The following is a 15,539-nucleotide window of genomic DNA, read 5'->3' as shown; positions in this document are numbered from 1 at the left end:
TGGCTGGTGCCCTAAGCCTGCTAGTGAGCACAGCTGCAGTGCAATTACCAGGCCTTGCACATGTTTTCAATAGTATTTCTATTTAATCAGCTTAATCAGTCCCCACCTCCCATGAGAGAAGAACATCTCTAGGAACACTGTACTGCTAATCCAGGAAAAGCATCCAATCATCTACCTTTGTTGCCAAAGACTTTTGAAGGTGGTGGATGGAGCTGTGCCAGGAAAGCTGCTGCTCTCCAGACACACTGGGGCTTGTTAGCCCTGTGTAGATACTAAGAATTAGGAAATGGAGGATTTGCGGGAAACTCCAGTGTGCAGTTCTGGAGATGAAGTATTTAATCTGGAAGCTAAAAGGAAGCTAGACAAGATGCATGATACATGTTATAAACCAAAGCTCAAGCTGGCAGGAAACCGACAGTGTTCCGTTACATTTAATGGGAAAAAATTGGAGGATTCAGCTCTCTGGGCTGACTTTTTTTTCTGTAAACTTCACATCAAAGACAAATGGGTGGATACTTAGGAACACATTTTCCCCCCCTTACTATAAATTCATTTTATAATAGACATTTGATTTATGAGTTATAATGTTTGTACCTGAGTTTGAATTATTTTTTCTTAAACCTATAGGAGGCATTTCTGACTTGTGTTTTCCTTAGGCTCCCTGGACCATTGAAGGCAAGAGTCCTCCAGAAGACTGGCCATCCAAGGGAGAGCTGGAGTTTGTGAATTACTCAGTGAGGTACAGGAAGGGCCTGGATCTGGTGCTGAAGGGTCTAAACCTCCAAGTGCACGGTGGGGAAAAGGTGAGTTACCAGCTGATGTCTGTGCTAGAACTTTGCTCTGGGCCTCCAGTGACAACCATGGTGTAGAGGAGAGGGCCTAGAAGCACACTGACCCCAGTGGTGGAGACCTCCTCCAGCTGCAAGAGCAGCAGTGACAGCTGTGCTGTCCTTGTGCCAGCATCCTGCAGGCTGGGAGCAGTAGCACCAATTGCATGGGACTTTATGGACTTTCCAAGTTCATTTGGCAACAGGCTCCCATACCCTGTGTAGGAAGCACCAGTGCAAGTGACAAAAATTCGGTGACAAGAATAGTTCTCTGAAGCAGTGCAGATGGGAGAAGGAATTCTGGCTTTTTCTGCCCTCTGACTTTCCCTGTGAAATTTTTGGCATGGAAGGAAATTACATTCTTTGCTTTGTTAATCAGGAAATGGTCTTTGTTTTGGGACATTCATTTCTTCATGCTTCAATGGAAAGTTCTGGGATTTGCCTGCTGGCAAAAGAGCCATTAGCATGGGAAGGTCCTCCCCTGAACAGGCTGTTATTAAAAGAGAAGAGAATTACCCTGATACTAAGCAAACAGGATGACAACATCCTTCTGGCATGGAGGTACATGTGCTTACCATGAAGTATGAACTGCCCTCCAAAATGCCTTTGTTTCTAGTCCTTGAGTGACTGGACTCCGACCATGGGGGCTTCAACTAATCATCCGAAGTTACACAGGATGGCTCTAGATTTGTACATATTTCATTCATTTGTACATATTTCATTCCAATTACAGGAATAGCAATAAGTACATTACAGTGTATTCCCAAGGTTTCTGTGAAGGATGGTTCCATTCATTCTTAGATTTAGATATTGTGTCGAACCTCATAGAGGAATCTTGGGGGGTTGTTTTGGGGTTCTTTTGCTGGGTTATGTTTTCTTCTCAACCATGTGCTTTGTTGTTAAATCTGCGGTTTGTTGTAGATTGGAATTGTTGGCAGAACCGGAGCAGGGAAGTCCTCCATGACGCTCTGTCTCTTTAGGATCCTGGAAGCTGCAAAAGGGGAAATTAAAATTGACGGCGTGAAAATTTCAGAAATTGGTCTCCATGACCTTCGATCAAGGCTAACAATTATTCCTCAGGTACTGTTTCTTTGCGTCATGGTAAAGGAAGTATCACTAACAGCTTAACAAACCATAAATAATGGTTTATTAACAGGAGAAACTGCTTTGTTACACCCAGAAAATTGTTTCCAAAAAAGAAACTATTTACACTTTAAGTGGTCATGTGCCCCCACCTCATAGGCTGATGCTGGGTGAAAAAACAGGATTTAGGATAAACCATCTTTACAGTTGGAACTGGAGTTTGAAGTGTGTATAATGTCATGTATTTTCAGAGTGGATGGGGTTAGGGGGTGGCCTCCCTGCAATGCAATGGAGACCTCAAGACAGTAACTCACAGTAGCTGTACTTCAAAACAACTAAAGCACTTGTCTAATGAAAATTGGGTTTATATCCAGGATCCTGTTCTCTTTTCTGGAACATTGAGGATGAACCTGGACCCATTTAATAAGTATTCAGATGAAGAAATCTGGAAAGCACTTGAACTGTCTCATTTGAAGAGGTTTGTCAGCAGTCAGCCATCCATGCTGGACTATGAGTGCTCAGAGGGTGGAGAGAACCTCAGGTGAGAAATACTTGGACCAGAAAACACACTGAGCTGTCCTTCAGCTGTGGCAAGTGGGTGACACCTGAGCACAGGCTGCCACTTTGATCTCTTGTGTCTGGAATGATTCAGCCACCTATTCCTTTTTCAAAAAAGCCACTAAGGTTCAAACATTTGCCTCCTGTTCTGCCTCTGCCACAAACAATCTGATTCTTCTTTGCTTTTGGGAAGAATTTGTCCCGCACTAAAATCCCATCTTCCAGTAAAGAAGGAAGTTCCAGGATGACAGGATACTATAGACAGGCAGTCCCTTAAGCACGGTTTGGTAGGAAGGGAAATGCCATGATAACATACACAACTGCTGAATAAGAGTCCTGTGCCTAACTGACACTTCAGCAATGTTTATTTTCCATTATTATTTGGAAGACATGAATAGGGATGATAAAATGTCATGTTTTGATATGCTTCATTGGCTTCTGAGACTGGTGTCACCAGATTATGTCTGTGATGAATGTTCAGATCCTTCCTCGTCCTGCAAACAGTGAGACAGAGACTGAGCCTGGGCTCTGTTTGTGGCAGGGGAGGAAGTCTGGGCTGCCCAGATAGATATTTTTTTACGATGGAAAGGACTTGCAGCCTCATAACATTTTTTCCCTTTTTATTAGTATTTGTCTTTTTTTCTTCTAAGTTTACATCTGCTCAGTGCTGTTAGAACAGTGAGTGTTTCTGAGAGCTTGGGTGGAAGCTTTGTCATCATTAGTTGCCCTGGCTTTTGTCACAGTGATAAAAGGGACTTTTGGTGGCTCTGCCAGCGCCGGGTCAGGCAGTAACGTATCAGTGCTGGCATGCTGCAACCCGTGTGCATTTAGCAAGGCTGCTTGCTAAACATTCTGGGGTTTTTTGGGTAACTTTACCCGATGAGTGACCTGCTCCAGCACAAGTGATGGTGAGCAGCAGGGCCTCACTGGTGAAAGCCTGTGTGTGTTTGCAGCGTGGGCCAGAGGCAGCTCGTGTGCCTGGCCAGAGCCCTCCTGCGCAAGACCAGGATCCTGATCCTGGACGAGGCAACCGCAGCCATCGACCTGGAGACAGATGATCTCATCCAGATGACAATCCGGACCCAGTTTGAGGACTGCACGGTGCTGACCATTGCACACAGGCTGAACACAATCATGGATTACACGAGGTAGAAATCTTTTCATGGTGCATGGCAGGGAGGCTTGGGGTCTGCTGGGGATGTGACACAGCACTTGGAGGGGTCTGGTTTGTCTCTAGATAGGCACACTGATGCTCTTTCAGGCAGTGTGTAAGCAGTGATGTTGAAGCCACATAATCCCAGAATATCCAGTCCTAACTTTGTCTCTGTTGGCATAAGAAACAGGTTCTATATTCAGTAACCAGAGCTGTGCAGGTGACACTGCCCAGGTGCACTCCTGCCACTGTCAGGAAGCTTATGGAGTCCTGCTAAACCAGCAGCTGCTGTAACTTTCTCACTAACAGCATGTCATATTAAATACTTCAAAATGTATTTGTATACTTTGTGAGCCTTTATCTCCTTGGCTTTCTGAAACTTTATCTTCAATTCCAGATCTACCAGCATGACCCTTTTCTCCCCCTTTTTGGCCCTGGGAGATAGTGACTGCCCTGTACCTTTTTTAGTCAAACAGCAGCTCAGGGAGAATGTTTATCATCTATTCTGTTTTAACCTCTGAAAATAATTGAGGAAAACAAACATGATGCAAAGATCACAGCAGTTTGCTTTGTGATAAAAACAGGTATCACATTTCTTGCAAGGAATTCTCTGACACTTCCCCTAACATTTTGTTTTCAACAGGGTTCTTGTTCTAGACAATGGAACTATAGCTGAATTTGACACACCTGCAAACCTTATAGCAGCAAAGGGTATTTTCTATGGTATGGCCAAAGATGCTGGACTGGCATGAAGAGAGGACCCCTTGGGTTTTGGTTTGGTGTTTTTTTTTAATATTACTGACTTGCCACAAAACAGACTTGTGAATGTACTGTAATTTTACAAAACAACTTTTGTAGTACACTTAACTTGTGATATGTGAACAAAGTATTTTACAATTACAAGGACCACAAAGGGAATTTTATATTTTTAAATATTTTCTATATACATAAAGTATTTTATTATATGCTTTTTTCCCAAAGAAGGCCAAATGTTCTGCCAGGAAAATGTATGTACCACAGGGCAATATGTACTGCATTCAAGTTTGTAATTAGTAAATTATATTAATGGTACAAAATACACTGGTTTGTGTGTTTTCTGCGTAAGGATTCATTGGAAGTGGAAAGACAGGCTCAGTTAATCCTTGACTCCAGCTGAATAATAGTGAAATGATGTGTAACCTCTGAATGGTTCCAACCTATTCCTTTCAGTATTTCCCAGGACAAGGGAGTTGAATGTTGCAGCTTCCAGGCTGTGAGCTATCCCAGGACCTTTGGGATCCCTGCCCAGGGCAACCTTGGCATTATAAAATTCCCCTTTAGCGTAAGAAGTAACAGTATTTAAAACTAAACCTATAAATGGCTTCATCTAAGTTATTAACCACACAGTTTTTTCCAGTTCAGTAGACTCCACACAAGCCTACAGGGACATGATTGGCACAGAAGTACTAGAATTTTGCTGTCTCTCTTAGGTATGAAGTCACTATGAGTAAGTCTCCCCTTTAGCTGAACATGTACACTAAGCAGGCATGTATTTAGTTTATCTTGTTCAACTCCTTAATCATCTGAAATAATGTGTGATTTGTTTTACAGAAATAAGTATCTATTTATTATTGATAACCAGGCCTCCTCAGATAAAAGGTCCTGTGTTGAAACAGTATTTGCTGCTAGAACCTCTTCTGCTTTAGCTGGTTTCTTCTTACACCAGCACTCCAGAAACCTACTAGGCAAGAAAAAGTTCCTACGTGTTACCAGAAGGGAAGTGCAAAAAAACTTTGAGAAGACAAAAATAATCATTTATTAATTCTTACAAATTATACTTCTGAAATAGAAACACGAATCTGCAGCCAAGCATTCATTAGACATTAACATTTCATATAGCAGAGCACAAAATAATGAATTATTTATCACACACAGAATGCAGTGGTTATACACTGATGGGATTGTTAGGAGTGTTAATAGTGCCTTCAGTGTATAAACTGCCCAAGATATAGAAGTATTCCTGGGAATGCATGGATGGGGATCAGCATCTGTGCAAGATGGGCTTTTCTCTAGTGGGTCTGACTGGTTGACCCTGGTACCCTCCTGGACTCAGCTGGTGTTCAGACAGCCCCTGCCTGACCCATCCTGTGCTGTGTGCCAGGAAGAAGGCAACAGCCAGGCTGATGCAAGGAACAATGATTTTATTATTCCATTCTACAGCAGTTAATATTCCACCAGCAACCTGATATAAAAAACATATTGCAAATACCTCGGACTGTTTGACCTCCAGCACTTTGCAGAAGAGGCTGCTTCTGTGTGACAAAATGTTCTATATTCACCTCAGGACACTGAGCTTCCACCAGTGAACTGGCACAGAGGAGATTTGGGCGTTTGCACCGATCTGTGCCTGCAGGTGAGCACTGGCCATTTCACTGATGGCAGATTGGCCTCGGGCTCCCTCTGGTGTGCTCAGTCCCTGCTGCAGAAGCTGCTCCTTGCACACAAAGTGCTTCCACTGGGAAGAGCAGCGAGTACGGGGCAGTTTGAGTGCAGATCCCTCTGAATTGGCTGTGCTACAAAGTGGCTGCTCTCCTTTACCTGCTGCAGCCTCCGAGAAAGGGGCTGAGGCTGAATCACAGAATCATGGAATCGATTGGGTTGGAAAAGACCTCCGAGATCATCAAGTCCAACCCTTGGTCCAACTCCAGTCCCTTTACCAGATCATGGCACTCAGTGCCACGGGCAATCTCACTTTAAAAACCTCCAGGGATGTGGAATCCACCCCCTCCCTGGGAGCCCATTCCAATGCCTGATTACTCTCTCTGGAAAGAATTTTTTCTGATCTCTGACTTCAATTTCCCCTGGCAGAGCTTGAGCCCATCGTGCCCCCTTGTCCTATTGTTGAGTGCCTGGGAGAAGAGACCAACCCCCACCTGGCCAGAACTTCCCTTCAGGCAGTTACCGGCAGTGATGAGGTTGGTACCTGGCTCCAGTCAGAGGGAGTTCCGGATGCAGTTCTGGCCTTGGCACTGCCTCCAGCTCGACTGGGAGGCTCCCAGCTCAGCACACCCTGCTATCAGCACCACACACTGTATGGCCAACTTGGGCTCTGAACTCTTAGACAAGATGAAGATAAATTCCTTTGGTTGCTGCAGTTTCCAAAGAAACTTGGAGGAGGGAGAGGGAAGAAAAAGAAACAGGAAAATTCAGTCCAGTTTGGTAGGTTCTGTTTGCCTGTTACATCTTGTGCTTTGGTTTGCTCATCTAATCCATAGCACCTAATTTTAACTTAGGCTACCAGAGAACTTTTCCTCAAATGCAATTAACTGAGTAAATACTAAAATCCTAAAAAAATCAGAGAAAATCCAGTTCTTAAATATTTCTCAATTTCTTTATTCCAGAATTTCACATCAAATTAGTCAAATTCTGAACTTTAAGGAAGTGTGATTTTTTTTTTCCAGTTAACAACATGGGTAAACACAAGTCAGAGGGGAAAAAAGTAAAATACATTGCATAGGAACACAGGAAGATTGAATATCAGCCCAGAAAACCTTGGGCATTTCACTAGTTTCTTTTTACACAGGCAACTTTATAGGTTCAGGGTGCAATCTTTCTCAGAAATGTGGAGGCAAAAGGAAAACAAAATTACAATTTTGTGCTTCTAAAAGGGGAAATTAAAGCAGCATTGGAGAAATGTCAGTACAGCATGACAAATAGTATTTTAAATTGCACATGTTGATGCTACATATTGACACACAACAATAAAAGGGGTTTTGGTTGAGAGCATATTTATTATTTGGATAATTACTATCACTTTCATTTTTAACCTGAGAAATAGGGAAAAGTGTAAACAGGGATTAAGAAATCACAGGTAATAAGTCACTTGATAGTATTTAAATTACACATTAGTTTTGTGCTTCTTCCACAGATTTATACCCTTCTGTTTTTTTCCTTCTAAGTAAGATATGACTTAATATACACTGTCTAAAAAGGGAACATTAATTGTAATGGACTCAGTACAAATACTAAATGGGCTTCATGGCAGGTTCTTTAGCTTGAGTACCTCTGCTATTTTATAGCAAACAAATTATTAGAACAGCTTAAGGTAAGCCTTTCCCTGAGAGCTGCTAACTCTGCAGTACTTAAAGATTATCTTTTTGTAAGGAAAAGTATTGCATTAACAGATAGTTCTGCCAATACTTCCTTTGCATTGAGCTACTTTCATACCAGACTCACTACTCTTAGATTAACTAGAAGCTGTAACTGTACATAACCACTTTAAATTTCAAGGTTAACAAAATAGATTTTTTCACATTATTAGCCCTTATACATACTGTATTTCAAACTTAATTTTAAAATGAGAGATACAAATATTTTGGTTTATTCCTTGAACAATTAGTATGTAAGTTCTGATGCCTTCTTGTTATAACCACTCTGTTCAGAAAGTGTTGGGACTCTGAAAAGTAAGTTTTTGTCGCTTACTGTTAGAACAAGCTCCAGTTCTTGAAAATCCTGTAGCCTTGCCACATCTTTGTCCTTTAAATAAATTAAATAAGTAGTTAGGTGATAGTGCCTGTTAATTTTTCAGAGGTAAATTTAAAAAATCTCATACTAACATGAAGTATGTATCTAGAAATATGACAGTTCTTTACAGTAAGCTGGAAAGCACACATCCTGTTGCATCTTGTATTTATTCTGGGATCCTATTCAGCTACTCACTGAGATCTATTTTTAGAAGGAATGCAACACTGATGGTGAGTGCAAGTGATTAGTGGAATTACACTTGTCAAGACCTACTGCATGCCACCCAACTCTTTTTTTTTCTGCCTTTGTAATTCTTAGAAGCTCATGAGTTGACTCTTGCATCTACCAAAGAAGGTCCTGTATGCAATGTCCTCCATAGCAACCCACCAAGGCCAGCTCTGGGCCCGCTGCAGCCCCGCTCTGCTGCCAACAGCAAGACACAGAATTAGGTTTGTGTCACCTCAAGGAACAGTAAGTATCCTGCAGTCCTACCAGAGAGCCTGTAGTGATTAGAATAAAAATTCCTTTCAGCGACAGCTGAAGTTGGCAAGTGACGTAATTTCTTATGTCCTTTTTTTTTTCCCCTCCACTTCTTGACTAACAAAGAATAAGTCACCCCATAGTCAGTGAAGATGCAGCAGAGTGAAATCTGTTAATCTAGTCCTAATCAGATTTTCCCCACAAGTGACGCAAACAATGCTCTACAAGGATTTCAGAGTGAAAGAAAGGTCAAGGGTGAGGAGGTAGAGCAGGTCAGCAGGTCTCTCTTCTCTTTGCTGCAGGAGTAAATGTCACTGAAGTAAGGACAGTTACATTCAGAAACCTGCACTGAGTAATTCTCAAACACCTCTTTGTGCAAGGACTGCAGCCAGGCCTTAATGAACTTGCAGAGCTCGGCCGAGTCCTGCAGGCCTCTTAAATGCTGATGGCAGCTCACAAAATCAGGTGTTAGTTGGGTTCAACACCAAATAGTTATAAAAAGAAACTTGAGAACCTTTTTACTTAAAAAAAAACCAAAACAACTGCTGAGTGATAGAAGTTGAAGGAGGTTTCTAATTTTGGTTTGTGGGGTTTTTCCCCAACATGGGCCTATGCAGGTGACCAGCAAATTATTTCTTTATAACAGTATGTTTTTTATAAGTTAATGCTCTTCAAAATACAGAGTTCTTACCTTTCTTAACATTGTATTTGGTAATTTTCTGATCTTCTGTACATGCTCAGGGTTCACACCCAGCTCACGGCAACTCACTCGGAGCAGTTCCTTGTAGGTCAGCTCTTGTCTGTCCAGTTCAATTTCAATGAAGTCATTTTCTCTAAGATTAGGGTTTTGTATTCTAACTTTAAGCACCAGTTCTGTTAGAAATAAAAAGGCACATTAATAGGCAGAATTGGAAACCAGATTGACTTTTAAATATTTCTATGTTCTATTAACCTTGTTTGTGTCATTGGTAACAATACATGAATACTTGGAAAGTAAAAAATTGCAATTGTATGACCAGTTTTCATTACATTGACTTTCATCAACCTATATGAAAAAAATCATTACAAATCTAATGCAGAGTGTGTGTGGACGTCTGAATCTTTCCATCAATACTCACAGTAGTGGATTTAAGCCAATTTAACAGCAGATTATAGTGACTATCAGAACAATCCAAGATTGCTTTTATTGTTTTTTTAATGACTCAGTCATCAGTTCAATTCTCATTGCAAAGCCACGGCACCTTTTTTTTCAAGAATGAAAGTCTGAACAGAAACTGGAATTCCAGATTTCCCTCTATGGGCAAGCAAAGTTTCCCTGCAGAACTGGCAGATCCCAAAACAATTCAGCTCAAGACCTGGGTGCAGACTGAGCCATGTGATGTTCTCTTGAGCTTACAAGCTGTGTACTCACGTTCTCTATTTGCAGCCTAGACTATGCTATTTACGGAATTAGATTACCCTGGGGCCTGTATGCTTTTATGGCAATTGAGACAAACAGCAAATGTTTTCATCAATATTTTAATAACAGTTCCAGCAGAAACAGGATCTTTCTTTCCCTACAAATATTTCATGAATATCTAAGCACAGGAACCTGAAAATGTCTGGACCTGCTGTGATTGCACATGACCCTGATTAGTCTGCACTGCCCAAGGTGACAGAAGATCTCAGACAAAGTGAGAGGAGTCTTTTGTTGTTACCTTGCATATTGAGTGGAAAAGCTCCTGTGAAGAAAACAGGTTGAAAGGCTGGCACAGGCCCCACGCAGGAGCCGTTCTCTTGCTGGGGGATGCACTGGTTGGGTCCCACTGGTGAAGAGGGGCTCCTGCTCCAAGACACTGACCCCTGGTAAACAGGAGCTCTCTGGAGGACAGGATTGGAGCGTGGTGGCCCAGCAGGCGCTCGGGGCAGAGGTGGCATGTCCCCATTGGGAGCCCCCTCAGGAGCAGGGTTCCCACGCTGTAACTGTGCACACCTGTAAGTCTCCATATCAGGTGTGGGTGGAGAGTCGGTGTCCTCTGGTTCAAAATGTGAGAGATCCCCATTCATTGTGGGATCTGGAATACTGCTACTCGTGGTGTTATAAACATAAGGAAAAGGTGGGTTAGCCAGGTAGTTGGGGATGATTGGCAGATCTGAATCTTGCTTTGGGTCTGGGAGTTCATCATCTTCCACTGCAAAACAAACAAAGCAACATTCTCTGAGACTTATTTTTTGGGGAAAAAAGAATTATTGCTATTTCACTGCAGGATCTCAGTTTATTTACTATGATTATTCTTATTATGTTGTTGTTGTTGTTATTATTATTATCACTACTATTACTATTATTAAGTACAGAGTTAAAGGCTTTACAGGTTAAAAGATGGATCGAGAAGCCCTGCACCCTTTTTCCACAGTAAACAGAATCCTGCTCAGGTGTTGCCATATGGTGAACACAAAAGCTGCGTCTGATTCTAGTAATTCTGGGGCTACTGATTCCTCCTATACACATCAGTACTTCTGTTTTGGTTCGTTTTAATCCGTAGCAGTGTGTTTTAACACGGTCTCTGGTGGTGTCATTTTCATAATGCATCAGGCAACAAAAAACAAAGGGTCGTATGTTGCTCGATGTTAAGGCAGGGGATAAAGGGAAGGGAACATGCAGTACTGGGAGAGCTGCAGCATTACCCATTCAACAGCTGGGAGACAACAATGAAAACAAAACCAGACACGGAGTAGGAAGGGGAGGGAAGAGGTTGTTAATCGACCACATTTCAAATTACTTATCACCTCCAGCAGCAAAGCCTGCTCTGCTCCAGCAGTTACAAACACGATAAAGAGGCTCTACCAATGTCCTTTAATGAGCTGTTTATCTGGGCTGCTAATTTTCGATTTATTCAACACAGAACATCAGGAAAATTAGGTGTTGCTCATATAAGGGCTTTCTACAAATTTGATAATTTTTCTCCCATTGCGTTTTTAAAAACAGGAAGCTGCATCTGTCTGCCACATGGCATTCTTCAAAATACAGTTGTTCTAATTTTTCAGTGTTTAGAAGAAGGTTTGGCTAGCTGGGTATGGAAATTGTTGGTAATCCTCTTTTCTTAAACTTTGTTTTCTTACCAAGTAAACACTAGAAATCAAGTATAGTCAGCACTAAAATCCAAACACAGTCTCTTCATGTACAAAGCAAAGATCAGAGCACACATGCTTAAACAGCTTTTCCCTAGTGTTTGATGATCACATGGCACAGTCACTAGGTTACCTCCCAGCATCTTCCTGATCTCTCTCTTGGATGTTAACTGGGCTGGCCTCTCTCCTTTCTTGGTCAGGATGTCCTTGTCTGCCCCAGCGTGCAGCAGATAAGCCACCACGGCCGTGTGGTTCCGCTTACAGGCCCAGTGCAAACACGTCCTGCACATGGAAAACATTAACTCTGTGTCAGAGCAGATTCATTTCCATTCATTCTTGCTGCCTATGAGTAGAAAAAGACCTAATGCGTGTCTAGTAGAATGGGTTTGAATTGCAGACTTCCTTGGAGACATACACTGGATTTGGAGCCTGCAATGGCACTTGCTGGTACCATTTTCCCTCACTCTAATGCTCTTGATATCAAGTTACCAAAGTGGTGTTTTTAAAGCTCAAGATCTTTTCAATTTGTCCTTTCTTACTCTAGAAACTTTACTGGAAAATTACTTTAAATTAAAAGAAGTTTTGTGTATGGTATCTTAATCTTTGAAAGAATCAGCTGTACTTAAAATATTTATCCTTGATCTATTAGGGATACTTCCCTAGGATGCTATTTGTACTCTTTAATTAATGCTGTCAGCACATGGACTTGCCCTTTTTGACAAGTAAATCATGTTTAAAATATTGTAGGCATAGTTTCTCAGTACAGTTCTTTGCCCAGCTGCTATTTGGTGCACCAGCAATTCCCCAGCTTTGATCTGCAGACAACTAGTTTTCTGCAACCTGTAGCTGATGCACAAAACTGATCACTTTTTAATGATTTTTAATTATTATTTGCAGTCACTGACTGGAGAGAGATAGTAAGGAAAAATCTTGAAAGCTACTGAGCTTATTTACTACTTTGTAGTGGGGACTGAGACTCACACAGGTAACTTGCTATACATTCGTACCATCCTTTCCTATCTCAGCCTCTAGTGGTGTGTGGCCCTTCTCCAGCTTTTATGTTTTAATTCTTTAGCTCCAGCTGAAGGCAACTTTTCAGAAAAAAAAATGAATACACTCAACCCTTCTCCAAGGTTGTTTATTTATTTTTTAAGAATTAAAACAGAGATAAACTTAAAAGGGGAAAATGTTTCCTTTGAAAGTCCAGCTCCAAAAATCGTTTTCCACTTTGGGTTTTGTTTGTCTATTACAGAATAGTCTTGGCTTTGGTGTCCTCAGGTGGATGTGAATGAGATGCCAAAACCAAAGCATTTGTATACATCGTGAAAGTAATTTTCAAATTCGATTTACAAGTTTATAATAAGTATTTCTGGTTAGACAAGAAGAGGTAGAGCCGAGGTTTGTGTTCTGACAGCCTGTGGTGTCTCAGGCAGGAAAGGAAAGGAAAGGAAAGGAAAGGAAAGGAAAGGAAAGGAAAGGAAAGGAAAGGAAAGGAAAGGAAAGGAAAGGAAAGGAAAGGAAAGGAAAGGAAAGGAAAGGAAGAAAAGAAAAAGTAAAGGAAAAAAAAAGAAAAGAAAACTAACAGTATAGAGTAAGCACACAGTGACCTGGAGAAGCAGCAAACAGAGCAGGACATAGGCCGGGGATAGGGACCCCTGTTTGTGACCGCGGTCACAGCCGCACCAGCGGCTTCTCCTCTCCGAAACAGGCACCGCTCCATCACTATCCCGCGGCGGACCGACCTTTAATTTCCTTCTCAATGTACATTTCGAGCCCGCGGGCACACCCGGGGAGGGTCGGGGGGGAGGCCCTTACCATCCGTTCACCTCGTTCTGCGAGTTGAGGCCGACCCCGCGCTCCACGAGCCGCCGCACCAGCTCCGCGTCCCCGAGCGCCGCCGCCTCCCGCAGCCGCTCCTGCCGCTCCCGCTCCGCCAGCTCCGCGCAGCCCCCGCCCGCCTCCCGCATCCTCCACGGGACCCTCCAACGGGATCCTCCTCCGGGATCCTCCTCTGGGACCCTCCGCGGGACTCTCCGCACACCCCCGCGCTGGGGGAACCTATTGCCGGTGACAACCCGGCCCCGACAGAGCCGGTTCCGGCGCAGCGCGGCCGCTGCCGGCGGCTCTCGGAGTCGTTTCGTGTTGTTTAATGTACATATAAATGCTTAGCAGAGGTTGTGCCCTGCCCTGCTGCTGTTCTTACGGGCTCGATATGCATTATAGGACTCCCAGGCAGTCAGCAATACGACAAGGGGGGCACGGGCTTAAGCTCTGACAGAGGAAATTTAAGTTGGAGAGCAGAAAAAAATTCTTTCCAGAGAGAGTAATCAGGCATTGGAATGGGTTGACCAGAGAGGGGGTGGATTCCCCATCCCTAGAGGTTTTTAAACTGAGATTGGCCGTGGCACTGAGTGCCATGATCTGGTAAAGGGACTGGAGTTGGACCAAGGGTTGGACTTGATGGTCTCGGAGGTCTTTTCCAACCCAATTGATTCTATGATTCTATGACTCGTGGAATCGTGGAATGGGTTGCGTTGGGTTGGGAGGGACCTGACACATCCTCTCATTCCACCCGCCCTGCCATGCACAGGGACACCTTACCCTATACCAGGTTGCTCTGAGCCCCGTCCAGCCTGGCCTTGGACACTTCCAGGGATGGGATATATTTTGAGCTCACCGAGTATCTGTGGTGATTTAATTAAGGTTCAGTTAATCCAGTGGTTTCACTCAGGTTAAGGAAAGAAGAATGTAGTGGTAGCCACAGTTCTGTACCAACCTGGTGCTACAGAGACTAATAGAGGGATTCAGAAAAATTGGGTTTATCTGCTGACTGCATGAAGAAGATACTGAAGAGATTTTTATGATGATTTGGGTTGGGAGGGACCTTAAATCTCGTCTCATCCCACATCCCTTGCCATGCACAGGGACACCTTCCACTAGCCCAGGTTTCTCCAAGCCCCATCCAACCTGGCCTCGGACACTTCCACAGGAGCATCCTCTTGTTCTGCCTAGGAAATTCTCACCATCTTTGTACATTCTCAGCAGAATCAATTAATCCCTTAAAAAAACACCCCAAAATTAAAATACAAATCAACAACTGCCTGCAAATTGGAAAGATTATAGGTAGTTTCTGCCATTTGTATCGTTTGGTTTGAAAAGCTGGGTTTGCTTGATGTGTATTTGTACTAAATCAAATTACAGTATGGTTTGTAAAAATTTCACCACATTAAAAGTCAAAATAATTATTCAAACTCCTTTCAGACTTTTCTATTCCAGCCTGCTCTGTCCAGCCACACCAACATGCCGGGGAATTCTGCAGGAGTTGGGCTCCCAGGGGACCTGTTTGCTTTCTGGATACAATTGGAGCAACACAAAGAAACAGAAACAGCCCAATTCTGCCCCAATTCCCAAAGCAAACACCCGCCTTCCCTCCCGCCCCCAAACCCAGACTGTGGGATATTGAGTGAAAATTCATGCCAGTTGTGTTGCGTTGATTTCAATCACACTCTTCCAACAGTTCCAGTGGGTTGTTAAATCATAACAAAATTGTATAGCTTGAAAGAAGTTCATGATGCCTCTCAGTGATGCATAATGGAGGTGTTACGGAGAGATTGCCAGGCACTCAGCAATAGGACAAGGGGGTACCGGTTTAAGCTCTGCCAGGGGAAATTTATGTTGGAGATCAGAAAAAAATTCTTTGCAGAGAGAGTGCTCAAGCACTGGAGTGGGCTGCCCAGAGAGGGGGTGGAATCACTCCTGGAAGTGCTGCATAAACATGTGGATGGTGACACTTGAGGTCATGGGTTAGTGGTGATGGTGCTATTGGT

The 15,539-nt window shown here is 43.0% G+C and overlaps 2 protein-coding genes across 5 annotated transcripts in view; one reads left to right on the top strand and one right to left on the bottom strand.

Annotated features, from left to right (window-relative positions):
- ABCC3 (ATP binding cassette subfamily C member 3) overlaps positions 1-4,699 on the top strand; it is a 46,327-nt gene extending 41,628 nt beyond the window's left edge. For all 3 annotated transcript variants that reach the window (XM_071573981.1, XM_071573982.1, XM_071573980.1), the window contains 5 exons: positions 657-803; positions 1,749-1,907; positions 2,285-2,451; positions 3,422-3,616; positions 4,265-4,699. In XM_071573981.1, coding sequence (XP_071430082.1) covers positions 657-803; positions 1,749-1,907; positions 2,285-2,451; positions 3,422-3,616; positions 4,265-4,373 — 777 coding nt within the window. In that variant the 3' untranslated portion in view covers positions 4,374-4,699. The remainder of the gene's footprint in view (positions 1-656; positions 804-1,748; positions 1,908-2,284; positions 2,452-3,421; positions 3,617-4,264) is intronic.
- Positions 4,700-5,378: 679 nt separating this feature from the next.
- ANKRD40 (ankyrin repeat domain 40) lies at positions 5,379-13,778 on the bottom strand. 2 transcript variants are annotated; one of them, XM_071573755.1, is made up of 6 exons: positions 13,528-13,778; positions 11,846-11,994; positions 10,302-10,775; positions 9,296-9,477; positions 8,083-8,136; positions 5,379-6,767 (listed from the first exon to the last, which is right to left on the bottom strand). In XM_071573755.1, exons 1-6 carry the CDS (start codon positions 13,677-13,679, stop codon positions 6,594-6,596), a joined length of 1,185 nt encoding a protein of 394 aa, XP_071429856.1. In that variant the 5' UTR covers positions 13,680-13,778; the 3' UTR covers positions 5,379-6,593. The 2 variants fall into 2 exon arrangements, with proteins under 2 accessions (XP_071429856.1, XP_071429857.1); XM_071573756.1 differs by lacking the exon at positions 5,379-6,767 and having other exon boundaries at positions 6,798-8,136.
- Between the last annotated feature and the right edge of the window lie 1,761 nt (positions 13,779-15,539).

Source organism: Pithys albifrons, chromosome 19 (genome assembly GCF_047495875.1).
Source record: "Pithys albifrons albifrons isolate INPA30051 chromosome 19, PitAlb_v1, whole genome shotgun sequence".
Taxonomy (NCBI): Eukaryota; Metazoa; Chordata; class Aves; order Passeriformes; family Thamnophilidae; genus Pithys; species Pithys albifrons.
Note: the sequence above shows the minus strand (reverse complement) of the source record. Positions and strands in the feature narration are given on the sequence as shown.